The sequence below is a fragment of the Gorilla gorilla genome, chromosome 9 (genome assembly GCF_029281585.2).
Source record: "Gorilla gorilla gorilla isolate KB3781 chromosome 9, NHGRI_mGorGor1-v2.1_pri, whole genome shotgun sequence".
In the NCBI taxonomy this organism is placed as follows: domain Eukaryota; kingdom Metazoa; phylum Chordata; class Mammalia; order Primates; family Hominidae; genus Gorilla; species Gorilla gorilla.
The window spans coordinates 53797749-53812511 of record NC_073233.2 but is presented as its reverse complement, the minus strand read 5'-3'; the positions used below and the strand labels follow the sequence as shown (position 1 = coordinate 53812511).

The 14763-nt window shown below is 56.3% G+C and overlaps 1 protein-coding gene across 8 annotated transcripts; it reads right to left on the bottom strand.

The window, feature by feature from the left end:
- Positions 1 to 483: 483 nt before the first annotated feature.
- SLC39A13 (solute carrier family 39 member 13) lies at positions 484 to 10136 on the bottom strand. 8 transcript variants are annotated; one of them, XR_010135472.1, is made up of 11 exons: positions 8672 to 8825; positions 6933 to 7241; positions 4972 to 5085; positions 4530 to 4651; positions 3495 to 3602; positions 3316 to 3405; positions 2536 to 2586; positions 2106 to 2234; positions 1824 to 1923; positions 1487 to 1695; positions 484 to 655 (listed from the first exon to the last, which is right to left on the bottom strand). XR_010135472.1 is itself a non-coding variant. In XM_019036645.3 (10 exons), the coding sequence occupies exons 2-10, from the start codon at positions 7231 to 7233 to the stop codon at positions 1620 to 1622; spliced, it is 1095 nt and encodes a 364-aa protein (XP_018892190.1). In that variant the 5' UTR covers positions 7234 to 7241; positions 9801 to 10136; the 3' UTR covers positions 484 to 1619. The 8 variants fall into 8 exon arrangements, 6 of the variants coding, with proteins under 6 accessions (XP_018892190.1, XP_018892187.1, XP_055210872.1 ...); XR_008669481.2 differs by having other exon boundaries at positions 2102 to 2234; positions 8672 to 8824; XM_019036645.3 differs by lacking the exon at positions 8672 to 8825 and adding an exon at positions 9801 to 10136 and having other exon boundaries at positions 484 to 1695; positions 2102 to 2234.
- Between the last annotated feature and the right edge of the window lie 4627 nt (positions 10137 to 14763).

Genomic DNA, 14763 nt, shown 5'->3' with positions numbered 1-14763 from the left:
GTAAGCCCAGCACTTTGGGAGGCTGAGGCGGGCAGATCACAAGGTCAGGAGTTCAAGACCAGCCTGGCCAATATGGCAAAACCCTATCTCTACTTAAAAAAGAAAGCTAGGCGTGGTGGCACACACCTGTAAATCCCAGCTACTTGGGAGGTTGAGGCAGAAGAATTGCTTGAACCCAGGAGGCGGAGGTTGCAGTGAGCCAAGACCGCACCACTGCACTCCAGCGTGGGTGACAGAGTGAGACTCTGTCTCAAAAAAAAAAAAGATAAGGACAGCGTCCTGGAGTTTGTGGTGGTGAGGGGCTAAAATGGCATACGGCCCCGCTCGTATAGGTGCTCAGTCATTGGAATAAAAAATTAAGCCAGGAAGACATGGAATGTTCAGAGATGCACTGGGGTGACAGTTCAGAGACAAGGGCCTGGCAGTGGCAGTGAGGAAGGCCCTGCCTGGCCATGGAAGGCCGTGCAGAACCAAGGCAGCCAGTATGTGGATAATATTTATTTGTATCTTATCTATAGAACAAATATTTACAGATACAAACGGAATCACAGCAAAGTTGCTATAAAACCATCCAGACCTCTCGATGGCCACTTCTGAAAACATCCACGGTCAAAGGCAGGGCCAGGCCTGGCTGTGGAGTGGGCCAGCTGAGTACCTGGGCGTCAGCCAAGGGAAATGGTTGGGGATTATGGCTTCAGCACTCTGCCGGAGCACATTCCTGAGCGCTGACAACGTGGAGCCCTCACCGCCCCCACCTACCCCAACCTCAATGGGGAAGGAAAGGGGCCTAAGCTGGGGAGGGCTGCCCGGGCTCACTATGTGCCTGCTCCAGGAGTCCCTGGCCCCTGTGCTGGCAGGAGCATCCCTGAGCTGGACCAGGAGGCCTCTCTGGCCTGGGGCTGCTCCCTGCCCAGCAGGCTGCTGTTTGGCAGCTGGAGGTGGCAAGAGCTGCTGGTGCTGCCAGGGCGTGTTGGCCAGGAATGAGCTCCCAGGGCAGCCCTGAGGAAAGGGTCTTAGGAAGCGCCTCCCAACTCACTACTAGGAGCTGGGGACTGTCAGTGCTGAGTGGGGCTGGGGTACAGGAGCACCTGCCTCTCCTTTCTTTGGCTTAGAAGTGGGGAAGGAAGGACCAGGAAAAGGGACCAAAGCCGCCCCAGCCTTGGCCCCTAGGCCGCCTGGGGACTGGCTGTGTGTGCAGAGGGGGCAGTGGGAGGTGGGCAGCTCTGGAGTTCCCTGCACCCTGGGATCCTTGGGCTGCTCTCACTCCCGGGGTCCCAGCAGGGCAAGGCCTCTGCTTGGGACCAGTGCTGCTGTTCCTTGCTGCTTACTCCGGGAGGTGAAGGTGACAGGGCGGCAAGGAGAGGTAACCACAGCATGGCTGGGGACAGGCGCTACACTGGGCCCCGGACCCAGCACAGGGATCACAGTGTCGGTCTCGCACACACGCCTCTGGCCACATGTGCACACCACATACATCCACACGCACCTCCCTCCTGTCTGGCGGGAGGCTCATTCTCTCTCGCAGGCACTCGCCCTCTCTGCCTCTCACATATGCGGTCACAGAGTGAATCCGAGCATCTTATTGCTGCAGGGGGCAGGGGCGTCGGCATCAGGGAAAGTTAATCCACGAAGAGCGAGAACAGCACCATTACCACGATGCCCGCACAGAGCAGAAGCAGCTGCTGCAGGGAGCGCCTGTGGGGAGGGAACGGCTCACGGTGGAGGCATGGGCAGGGGGAGCAGGCAGCGGCCAGGAGCCCTTCCCTCCTGAGCCCCTAAGGGCCCTGTGAGCCGCAGTCCTCTTCCTCCAACAGGTCACTCACCACGGGTCCTCTTCTTCCAAGAGGTCAGGGAGCACGTTCACCAAGGCGATGTAGAGAAAGCCGCCAGAGGTGAAGGGCAGGACCCAGGCTGCCGTCTCCTCTGCAGGGGGAGAACACCCAACTGGGTACCCAAGGCACTGTGTCTGCTCCCCGCCTCCCAGGACACCGCGTGTGCTCCCCACCTCCCGGGCCTGGGGACCAGCGGTGAGGTAGCCACACCCTTTGGCTGGGGCCCCTCTGCTGATGCCACCCACCACCACCACCCGCCACGCCCGTACCTACTCCCTTGGGGGACTGGGTACAGATGGCGAAGCCGGCGCCCAGTAGGCCCCCCAGCGCTGTTGAGAGTTGCAGCTTGGCTGCACTCCATCGGTCAAAGCCGGCCCGGAGCAGGATGGCAAAGTCGCCCACCTGAAGGGAGGTCCGGAGGTTCACCCTGCGCCCCAGCGGGGCCTGATGCCCTGAGTGCTCAGGTACGATATACATACTGAGCCCCCTGCCCTTCCCCACCCTTCCCCTGGGACCCCCATCCTGAGTATGGCAGAGATGGCAGCTGCAGGCTGCTGGGGTGAGGAGCTCCGGCCCTCACAGCCCAGCCCCAGGGTGCCATGCTGGACAGGCCCAGCCCCACGCCCTCCTGAGCTCCACACCCATGCTGATCATGGGCACTGTGGGGGCCTGGGCCCCTGGGGGCTGCCCTACAAGTGCTCACCTCATGGGGGATCTCATGCAGGAGGATGGCCATGGTTGTCAGGAGCCCGATCTGCAGGGAGGGGAGCCGTGGCTGCGGGGTCTGTGTTGAGGGCTGAGCACCCCACTCGCCCACTCATTCCACAGAGGTTTACTCTGCTCTGAGCTGGCTCTGGGTGGGCACTGTGTTGGCCACTGGAAATACAGCAGTGACTAAAGGGGACAAGGAACCTGCCTTCACGAAGCTAGCGGTCTAGAGGGGAGAGACAGGACTCACTCACACACTCACAGGCACTGGGAAGGAAAGGATGGATAGGGTGCCCGGCGGAGCAGGCCCAGGGACCAAATTTAGATGAGGAGGTCAGCAAAGGCCTGGTGGAGGAGTCCATGTAAGTCGAGGCCCCAAGGATGAGTCGTCAGCCGCTCAAAGCGTGGGCGGGAGAACATTCCAGGCAGGGGGAACAGTGTGAGGTGGGAAAGATCTCGGCCAGCTGCAGAGTAGGCAGCCTCTGGGCCAGAGGCCAGAGGGAGGAGGTAGAGGAAGAAGCATCTAGGAGCAGGCAGGGGCCACGCCTAGCAGCTTGACAGAGGCACCCAACAAGGAGTACTGGGAACAGGAACAGACCAGGGGCTCAGGATCAGAGAACAGTGGTAGCCAGGACAGCAGCAGGGAGGATGGGGGATGACAGCCTTAGATGAGGGCGCTGGCAATGGAGGGGCAAGAAGCAGACTCCAGACACAGGTGGAATCCACATGGCTGCCACCGGAATCGCCAGAGCCCCACTGGCCCCAAGCCCCTCACCTTCTTGCTCACAAGGAAGCTGGCAGCCACAGCCAGCCCGTGGGTGAAGTTGTCGATGGTGTTGGCCAGCAGGTTGAGGTAGCCGCTGACCTGGGAAGGAGGGAAGGCAGGAGGCAGGGCTGAGTGGGGCTGGCCACTCAGGGCAGTGCGGCTGCAGGGGCCCTGAGCAGGCCACTCACTTTGATGCTCCGGACCACGGCACCGAGGCCGGGCTCTGCGGCCGGCTGGGCCAGACAGTGGCCTCCATTGAGCGCGGCGGCAGCAGCAGTGGGGTCTTTGTTGGGGGCCTAGGGCCAGGAGAAGGAGGGAGAGGTGACATTAGATGCCCCCCACTCAGCCAGGGCAGACAGAAGGGGAGAGAGATGGAGAAAGAGAGACAGGGGGCTAGGCGCAGTGGCTCATGCCTGTAATCCCAGCACTTTGGGAGCCCAAGGCAGATGGATCACCTGAGGTCAGGAGTTCGAGACCAGCCTGGCCAACATGGTAAAACCCCACCTCTACTAAAAATACAAAAATTAGCCGGGTGTGGTCCCAGCTACTTGGGAGGCTGAGGCAGAAGAATTGCTTGAACCTGGGAGGTGAAAGTTGCAGTGAGCCGAGATCGTGCCACTGCACTCCAGACTGGGTGACAGAGCGAGACTCTTCTCAAAAAAATAATAATAATAATTGGGAGGCTGAGGTGGGTGGATCAAGAAGTCAAGAGATCGAGACCATCCTGGACAACATGGTGAAACCCCATCTCCACTAAAAATACAAAAGTTAGCTGGGCATGGTGGCGCGCACCTGTAGTTCCAGCTACTCGGGAGGCTGAGGCAGGAGAATCGCTTGAACCCGGGAGGCAGAGGTTGCCGTGAGCCAAGATCGCGCCACTGCACTTCAGCCTGGGTGACAGAGCGAGACTCCGTCTCAAAAAAAAAAAAAGAGACAGGAACCCCTCTTTTTTCTAGCTAGAATCCTCTGCTACTATATCAGTTGGGTGCCCCCAAACTCAACAAACCCTCCCCAACTGCTGTCACCATCAGGCTACCAGAACAAGCTACATCAGGGGCTAATGGTGTCAGTCCCAAAGAAGGTGGCCCAACCTCCCGCAGCTCCCAGGAGAGGGCCAGGAGACCCCTCTTTTCAGGGCTCAACTCAGACCCTGGGCCTCCAGGCCCCGGGCACTACCACAGAACAGAGGCTGATATATCCAGGCCCTTGAGTGTGGGGCCCACCTGGCTGGTCCCCTCCTCCTTGCTGTCCAGGAACATCTTCTCCAACGCCAGGAAGGTCAGGATGCCAGCAATGACCCACAGCCCCAGCTGTTGCTGCTGCTGCAGGCTCTGCCCCTCACCACCTGCAGGGGGCGGCAATGCCAGGCCAGGCCAGGCCAAGCCAAGCCAGGGCCATAGGAGGGGGCCATTTGGAATGGGATCTCATCCAGGGCACCAGGGCAGTGACAAGGGTGGGTTGGGCAGTTGGGGCCCAGAACTCCCACTGGGACCAGGGCCCTGGGACCAGGGCCCAGAGACCAGGACAATGACCCTCCCTCCCTCCCAGGCAAGCTCCTGCCAGAAACCCAGAATCCCTCTCCTGGTCTTCCTGGCCATCCCTGGGCGTGGGCACCAGGCCCCCACTCCTGGCACTGTCTTGCCCCTGGTGTGTGGCCTCACTCACCAGGGCTGGCGCTGCACGTGTAGGCCCAGGCTTCAGGCAGCAGATGCAGAAACACATTGCCCAAGAGTCCCCCCAGGGCGAAGCTGAGCAGCTGCTTCAGGCGCCAGGCCCCAGCTACAAGGGAGAGATGCGGGGTCTGGGGGCTGACCGGCTGGAGCTCCTGGCCTGACCTTCATCCCACCCCACTCACTGGGCTCTTTCTGGGCCTGCAAGGCTGGATACGGGTGGCTGCTCTTCCTGGGTCCCCCACCTCACAGCAGAAACACCACACCCTGCCAAATGCCCACAGGGCCACCACCATGTCATGGTGAAGAGCTGACAGGTCCCAGCTCCCAACCCACTAGCTGGTGACCTTGGCAGATGACTCTGGAGACTTGGTTTCTCCATCTGTAAATTGGGTCTTATGGGAATTATTATTTTGTTTTGTTTTGAGAAGGAGTCTCGCTCTGTTGCCCAGGCTGGAGTGCAGTGGCGTGATCTTGGCTCACTGTAACCTCCATCTCCCAGGTTCAAGCGACTCTCCTGCCTCAGCCTCCTGAGTAGCTGGGATTACAGGTGTGTGCCACCACATCCGGCTAATTTTTGTATTTTTGGTAGAGACGGGGTTTCATCATGTTGGCCAGGCTGGTCTTGAACTCCTGACCTCAGGTGATCTGCCCACCTCAGCCTCCCAAACTGCTGAGATTACAGCTGTGAGCCTTTTATGGGTTCTTATGGGAATTAAATGACAATATGTATAGCAAGTGCTCATTACGTGGGAATTTTTCTCTTCTCAGCTGCTGTCACTCTCAGAAAAGTGGCAGAGATTTGGGGACTTGCAGCATCCAGAGTTGGAAGTCGCCTGCCTGAAAGCCATGTCCAACCCTTCGGCTTGATAGAGAAACTGAGGCCTAGAGGACAGAGGCAGCTGGGTTTGGGGTGGGATCCCAGGGGAAACTGCTATTTCCTGGCTGGGTGACCTTGGACTGGTCAAAGAACCTCTCTGTGCCTGTGCATCCCCACTTGTAAAATGGAACTAATAATCCAAGTGCTCCCTGCACTGACCCCGCAGGGCTGCTCTGAGGGTTGAGCACAGGCCTGACCATGGCCCAAGCAGGGCTCTGTTCACAGCTGTGGCACCGCCCTCAGCCCAGTGCCTGGCACAGAGCTGCTGGGTAACCATCTGGTAAGTGAATGGTTCCTGAGCATCCAGCTGGCAGCACCAGCCCCTGGGATGCTCGTTTCTAACAGATTCCCAGGGCCTTGGTCCACCCCTCTTTTTTTTTTTTTTTTTTTTTTTTTTTTGAGACGGAGTCTTGCTTTGTCGCCCAGGCTGGAGTGCAGTGGCGCGATCTCAGCTCACTGCAAGCTCCACCTCCCGGGTTCACGCCATTCTCCTGCCTCAGCCTCCCGAGTAGCTGGGACTACAGGCGCCCACTACCACGCCCGGCTAATTTTTAGTATTTTTAGTAGAGACGGGGTTTCACCGTGTTAGCCAGGATGGTCTCGATCTCCTGACCTCGTGATCCGCCCGCCTCGGCCTCCCAAAGTGCTGGGATTACAGGCATGAGCCACCACGCCCGGCCAAGTCCACCCCTCTTAGGTGGGGGATAGGCACGTGCATTCTTAGCAGCTCCCTAGAGCTCTCCTGCGTGTTTTGTTACAACATGTTATTTGTGAACGGGCAGTATATGCTCATGGTACAAAAGGGTAGTCAGGACAAAGCTCCCACCCGTGCCCACATCCCCATCTCCTAGACCCCCTCCCCAGGGGCAGGCCCTGCTACCAGGTGCTCATAGCTTCCTGGGGAAGCCAGAGCCAGCCGCCCCTGGCTAGATAATTCCTACAGGACCAAGGGGAGAAGTTCTATTCTATCCTTTCCCTCCATCTCAGACACTCTGTGACCTGGGGTCTCCTAAGAAGAGCAGCAGCATGCTTCCCACACGCTGGCCAGCCCTGGGTGCCACCGGAGAGTCACCCACCTTCTGAGCGCAGCATGGTCCCCATCTCTAGGGGAATGACGAGCAACGGGAAGACCCCACTGAGCCCCACCACGAGGGAACCCAGGAGGGAGCAGATCCAGGTGTCCAGCCGCTCTCCGCTCAGCAGAGCCCCCCAGGACTCGCTTTCCTTGTTGTCCAGGCGACAGGCCGTCGCAGTCCCCCGGCTCCGGAGGGCCGGCTGGGAACCCCCAGCCCTTCCCAAGAGCTCCAGGGCAAGGGCAGTGAGGAAGAGGAGCCTTGGGCCCGCCATGCCACAGCCAGGGCAGGGACATCCAGGCATGCCACGTACTGAAAAACACAAAAGGCCACCTACATGAGCTACAGCCTTGGCCGCACACCTGCTTAGGAAACGTGGTGCCTCCCTCCTCCCCGCGAGGGACCCTGGCATCCACCCTCCTGCTGTCCTTGCCAGAGCATCTGAGCATCCAAATGCTGGGTGCACAGCAATGGGGCCCTGTGTCTCCACACCCTACTCCTGAGCACTGTGTATTTTTTCCTTCTGAGCAGCTCCAGACTGTGTCAGCACCTCCGCCTGAGGCTAAACTTTCCCTAATGACAGGGTGAGGCGCTGGCTGGCTCTCCTCAGCCACCGGCGGCGCCGCCCGGCCCAGCTGGGTGTCTCTGGCTGCCAGGGGAGGCTCTGCCGCCCGCGACACCCCAGAGACTGAGGCACCCCTTCTAAGGGGATGGGGTGGATTCAGAGAGACATACGTGGGGAAACTGAGCAGATGAGCCAGGGCAAGACCATCCACGCTTCTTCCTAGGACATGAGACCAATGTCCCCAGGGCACTGAGGGCAACAGGAGATGGGGCTGATGAGGAAGGAGCCTTTAGCCAGGGGATGCCTCTCTCATGTTAGAGCGCAGGCTTTAGAGCCCCCACGGTGAACTCTATGCTGCACTTTGAACTGTCTAACTCTGGGCAAATCTCTGAAGCCCCCCCTCTGAGCCTCAGTGCCCTCATCTGCAGGACAGGGATCAATATCACCTGCCTCAGCTGTGAGGACGAGATAAGCCTGAAAGTGCAGGCGGATGTACCCGGCATGAGGAGGCGCAGAGGCCCTGCCCTGCCTGTGCCAGGGAAGGCCTGGAGCTCCCTACAGCAGGAATGTGCCCAGCCGGCCCATCACAGGATGTGGACGTGAGTCAACCAAGCGAGAAGTTCCATCTGGAAACTCGGGCATGAGGTTTAAATGTGATCTGCTCTGCCTCAGGCTGGCTGTGACCTTGAGCTGGTGACGTCCCTGCCTCAGTTTCCTCACCTTCTGATGGAGATGGGAGGGGAAGAAAGCAGCTGCCTCTGGGTGGTGGCAGAGATGCCCATGTCTAGGACCTCCAGGCCTTAACTAATCAGGGGCACTGATGAAGCCAGCGGGGCTCCACTGGGGACCACAGGCAAGACTGGGCCAGGACGAGGCGGTCACGCAGAGGTGAGGGGACCACAGGCTAGCGGGAGGGAATACACGGAGAGTCCGAGGGGAGAGGAAAGTAGAGAGTGAGAGAGCTAGAGAGAGGCGGGTGGGACGCGGAGGGGACAGCGAGGGAGGGATGGGGCGCGGGGCGCGGAGCGATGGAGGAGAGGAGGCCGAAGCGGGCGAGCCTGACTCCCGGGTCCTGGGAGCCGGCCCAGGTCTGATGAGGACCAGTCGGACGGGGCGAGGGATCGGCCGGGTCCATCACGCACGGAGCGCGGGCCCCGAGGGTCCGGCTGGCACTCACCGTGCGGCGGCGGCGGCGGCGCTCCGGGCGTCCCCAGCCATCCAGCTGCGGTGCCGCGCCCCGCCCAGGCTCTGCCCCGCCCGGCCGCCCGGCCGCCCGGCCCCCGGCCCGGGGCCGCCCCCGGCGCGCGGCCACGTCACAAGGGGCCTGTCCGGAACCCGAGGCGCCGCGTGCCGCGGGGCCGGGGGGAGTGGCGGCGGGAGGGCGCTTCCGCATCGCGGCGGTGGGGGACCCTGGTAGAGGGCGCACTTCCGTTTGGGAGGGGCTGCGGGCCGGAGGGGAGGGCCGGTCGGAAGTGGGAGAGCCACACGCACCGCGCTCAGCCAGGCTGGGCAGGGACGGAGGCGGCGGCTCTGCGGGGACCGCGATCGACCAGGCTGCGGGGCTTGCGGATCTGGCCGCCGCTTCCCGTCCAGGGCCGCAGTCTGCCCGTGGCCGCACGGGGGCGCGCCCGGCCGCCAGACCACGCCGCCCAGGTCGGGCTGGGAGGACTGCTGTGCGCTCCTGCTCTGAGTCAGCCCGGCCTGGCTCCTCCATGAGCAAGGGAAAGGGGAAGTGCCTGCCGCAGGGAGGGGCCTGGCCCCGGGAACCTCAGAAGAGGGAATTTTATTCTTACTCATCGAATTATTTTTATGCTTTGGTTTTTCACTGGGAACCTCAGGCCACTGTCTCCAGGGCTTGTAACCCTTTGGGGTCCAATGCATGGTGGCTGGACCCTGCTGATGGGAACTCCAAACCTGGGAGGCGAGGGCTCTGTGCTCCCCTCACCTGGAGGAAGCTAGACCTGACCTCTTTGGTTAGACTAGGGTAGCAAACACTGGATAGCAGTTCTTATAACCGCAATTTACTGACCACCTACTATGTGCTATTCACTCTACTTGCATTATCTCACTGAATCCTCATATTATCCCATTGTGGTGGGTACTGTTAGCCCAGGGTCACACAGTGGCACAGATGGCAGAGCCAGGATTCAAACCTGGGTGTCCTGAAGCCAGAGTATGTGATACCACTTCTCACGTCTAGGTCCTGAACAGCAGTGGGAGTCTGGCTTGGCGTTTCCAGTTTGTATTCTTCTCTGGAAATCAGCCAGTACAGGAGAAGATTCAGGAAGGGTCATGTGGGTACTCACTTGGGCAGAGATAGCGACCGAGTACAGGTCTCTAAGTCTCTGACACTCATCAGCCTCCCATGGCAGCTCCAACCATTTACTCTGTCACTTTCCCCTCTGCTGGGGCTCTTGAGAGCACACTCAGCTCTCAGGGCTGCCTCTGGTGCCTGTCCCACTTCATGTTGCACTGTTGGCCTTCCTTAGACCGCCAACTTCTCCCTGGTGGCCCAGCTTGTCTTCTGAAGCTTTCTGTCCATCTCACCCCACCGGGCCCATACAACTGCCAGGACGTTCTGTTCCCTCCCTGAGTTCCAAAATGGAACCCCTGGGTTAGTTTCTTGGCAAAGAAAAGCTACTCAGGGATCCTGCCCTAGGACTTCTAAAATGCCCCCCTCCCTGTATGCAAAAGCGCTCCATCTTATGCAAAGCACTTCACAATATGCAAATGATTTCACAATAACACAGTCAGCATTCCTGCCTCTGGAGGCTGAGCGCTCCTGGCCACCCAACAAGGGGATTGGCAAGACCCAGCCAGAAATGTTACTTGGTGACAATGCACTACCCTTTCCTCCCACCTGGCCTGGAATTCCCATTGGATGCCTAAGGCCCGGTGGCTCACATCTGTAATCCCAGCACTTTGGGAGGCCTAGGAAGGAAGATCTTTTGAGCCAGGAGTTCCAGACCAGCCTGGGTAACAAACTGAGAACTTGTCTCTACAAAAAAATTTAAAATTAGCCAGGTGTAATGGTGCGCACCTGTAGCCCCAGCTACTCAGGAGGCTGAGGTGGAAGGATTGCTTGAACCCGGGAGGTCAAGGCTGCAGTGAGCCCTGATCGTGCCACTGCACTCCAGTCTGGGTAACAGAGAGAGACCCTGTCTCAAAAATAAAAAAATAAAAAAAATTACAAATTAATTAAATTGCAGGGGTTTCCAGGTGTGTGAGAAAAGTGAGATGCAGAAATATTTATTTAATATGATCCACTATTTTTATTTTTTAAGAGACTATTTTAAAATAATGACAAAAAGAAACCTTGTATATGTATATGTGATTAAAGGTATCAGTATATATAAGTCTATATATAATGAATACATAAAAAACATAGATAACACATTAAAGTGATATTATGGATTCTATGGTGGGAGGAACTAATGTGAATAGGGAAGGAAAAAATGTTAAAGGAAAACAACACATTAAAAGATGTGTATGGCCATATATGGCTGGGCATGGTGGCTCATGCCTGTAATCCCAGCACTTTGAGAGGCCAAGGTGGGCAGATCACCTGCGGTCGGGAGTTCAAGACCAGCCTGACCAACATGGAGAAACCCCCTCTACTAAAAATACAAAATCAGCCAGGTGTGGTGGCGCATGCCTGTAATCCCAGCTACTTGGGAGGCTGAGGCAGGAGAATTGCTTGAACCTGGGAGGTAGAGGTTGCAGTGAGCCGAGATCGCGCCGTTGCACTCCAGCCTGGGTAACAAGAGCGAAACTCCATCTCAAAAAAAAAAATAAAAGGTGTATATGATCACATGTATGCAATGTGTAAAATTGTATACATATATCAAATCTCATCTCAGATATATGAAAATCTCACTATATAAAATCTCTTTCTCTCTTTTTTTTTTTTTTTTTTTTTTTTTGGAGACAGGGTCTCAGTCTGTCACCCAGACTGGAGTACAGTGGCATGATCTCGGTTCACCGCAACCTCCGCCTCCCAGGCTCAAGTAATTCTCCAGCCTTAGCCTCCCAAGTAGCTGGAAATATAGGCATGGGCCACTACTTCCCGGCCAATTTTTGTAGTAGAGACAGAGTTTCACCATGTTGGCCAGGCTGGTCTTGAACTCCTTACCTCAAATGATCCACCCGCCTCAGCCTCCCAAAGTGCTGGGATTATAGGCATGAGCCTCTGCACCTAGCCTCTGTCTTTCTCTCTCTCTCTCTCTCTCTCTCTGGCCTACCTCTTGGTGTCTTGGTGGTTAAGACAATAAGATTCTTTGTTTTGTTTTGTTTAGAAAGAAGATAAAGGGAACAGAAGAGAAAATTCAAAAGGTGAATATAACAAATTTTTTTTTAACTCTGTCACCCAGGCTGGAGTGCAGTGGTGTGATCACAGCTCACTGCAGCTTCGATCTCCTGGGCTCAAGCAATCCTCTCGCCTCGGCCTCCCAAAGCACTGGGATTATAGGCGTGTGCCACTGTGCCCATTCAAGACAGTAAGATTCTGATGCCAGACTTCCTGGGACAAATTACTTAACTCCTTATGCCTCAGTTTCCTCATCTCGAAATTAGACTTAGATGTTGTTGTGAAGATTAAATGGATAAATACACACAAAGCACTTAGAACTATGCCTGACATATGGGAAGTTTTATATAGAGCTAGAAATTAATGCTGTTTATATGTATGGATATATGGGTATAAAAATATTAAAGCAACATAAAGAATAGCTACATTAAAGATACAGAGTGGGGCCACCCTCTCTCCTTGCTGAGCATAAAAAAGTGGTTTTTTTGTTTTGTTTTGTTTTGTTTTGTTTTTTGAGATGGAGTCTTGCTTTGTCACCCAGGCTGGAGTTCAGTGGCGCGATTTCGGCTCACTGCAACCTCTGCCTCCCAGGTTCAAGCAATTCTTCTGCCTAAGCCTTCTGAGTAGCTGGGACTATAGGCACTCACCACCACGCCCAGCTAATTTTTTATATTTTTAGTAGAGACAGGGTTTCACCATGTTGGTCTCGAACTCCTGACCTGGTGATCTGCCCGCCTCGGCCTCCCAAAGTGCTGGGATTACAAGTGTGAGCCACCGCTCCCGGCCTGTTTTGTTTTTTGTTTTTTGTTTTGTTGTTGTTGTTTGAGACAGAGTCTTGCTCTGTCACCAGTCTGGAGTGCAGTGGCACGATCTTGTCTCACTGCAGCCTCCACCTCCCGAGTTCAAGCCATTCTCCTGCCTCAGCCTCCTGAGTAGCTGGGATTACAGGCGCCCGCCACCACTCCCGGCTAATTTTTTTATTTTTAGTAGAGACGGGGTTTCACTATGTTGGCCAGGCTGGTCTTGAACTCCTGACCTTGTGATCCGCCCGCCTTAGCCTCCCAAAGTGCTGGGACTACAGACGTAAGCCACCAGGCCCAGCCTGTTTTTTTGTTTTTGAGTTGGAGTCTTGCTCTGTCACCTAGGCTGGAGTGCAATGGTGCGATCTCAGCTCACTGTGACCTCCGCCTCCCAGGTTCACGTGATTCTTATGCCTCAGCCCCCCGATTACAGGCACACACCACTATGCCCGGCTAATTTTTGTATTTTTGGTAGAGACGGGGTTTCAACATGTTGGCCAGGCTGGTTTTGAACTCTTGACCTCAGGTGATCTGCCCTCCTCAGCCTCCCAAAGTGTTGGGATTACAGGCGTGAGCCACTGCACCCAGCCACAAATGAGTGTTTTCTGACACATTTATCGGTTGGTTTGGAGGCCATAGGGTTTTCCTGGGTTGAAGCGCTGGACAAACTTCAGCAGAGCTGGATGGGCCTGGGTACTGCGTGGCTCTAAGTGGCTGAGAGGTGTCTGGGATCAGGGAGCCACAGATCTATTTCTCTGACTTCACTGCAATGCCCAGAATCTGACTTTAACCACTTGTTCCTGTCTCTGGCCCCTGCAAGACTGGCTGGCCTGGCAATGGCCAATGCTTTGACATCCTTCCCTCCACTCTGGCAATCGAGGGCTAGAGACTTGGGCTGGCGATGGATACTTCCAGAGTGTGGTCTCTAGTGAGATATCTGGCCTTATCCTTGTCACAGGGCTTCCTCCCGTGGGGGTCAGCAGGAAGGTAGCAGTCTCTTATTGAAAGGCATATGGGGCTCAGGATGGTGAGCACATTACGCAGGGTCACAGCTAAAAAGAGGCACAGCAGCTCCCCCAGGGCCACAGGTTCAGCTTCTCCAAAGGAGGCCTGCCCCTCTGAAACCCCTGACCCCAATCCTTTCTCAGTCCTTCTTTCCAGGGTAGCCTTAGCTCCCTCATGAGTTCCTGGGGTATTTTCTCCACTGAATCCTAAGCCCTGGCTGGGCGATGCTCCAGTGACCCCACAGGGCCTCTCCCCTCTTCCCTTGCCACCAGCAGCTCCACCATGAACAGCTGAGTCCCACTACTCTCTGTCCAGCCTCTCCATTGTGGCAAGTTCTGTCACCCCCACCCCACTCTCGGCAGGCCTGGGATGTCCTTCCCCTTTCACCATCTCAGTCGATTGAAACCTAGTCTGTTGACAAGGCCACCTCCTCCCTGCAGCCTTCCTGACCTGTCCATCCTGAAGGCTCTGCATGTCGGTGTGTCTTTGGATCCCTTAGCCTTGTGCCCTGGATACACAGGCCTCTTTCCCTGCCAGGTGTGGGCTGCTAGAAAAAGCAAGCTTTTGCCCATACTCTGAATAAAAGTTTATCCAAATCAATTTCATGTCTCCCATTCCCCTTCTCTTGTCTCAGGTGCACAAATTGGGGTGAAATCCTTGTGCGTTCTGCACTGTCCTTTTGGTCCCTGCAAGCCTCTTGTTTAATTTTTGTGTTGATTTACATCTTTCCTTACTTGTTACCCTTCCGCTATCCCATCTCCCTGTCTCCTCCTTCAGTGAAACCTGAATTTTGTGATGATCAGTCCTTTGCTTTTTATTTTTCTTTCTTTTTTTCTTTTTGAGACAGATTCTAGCTCTGTCACCCAGGCTGCAGAGCAGTGGCGCAATCTCAGCTCACTACAACCTCTGCCTCCCAGGTTCAAGCGATTCTCCTGCCTCAGCCTCCCGAGTAGCTGGGACTATAGGCGCCCACCATGCCCAGCTAATTTTTGTATTTTTAGTAGAAACAGGGTTTCACCATGTTGGCCAGGCTGGTCTTGAACTCCTGACCTCAAGTGATCCGCTGGTCTCGGCCTCCCAAAGTGCTGGGATTACAGGTGTGAGCCACCATGCCTGGCCTCTTTCTTTTTTTAAAATTAGAGATGGGGTCTCTCTTTG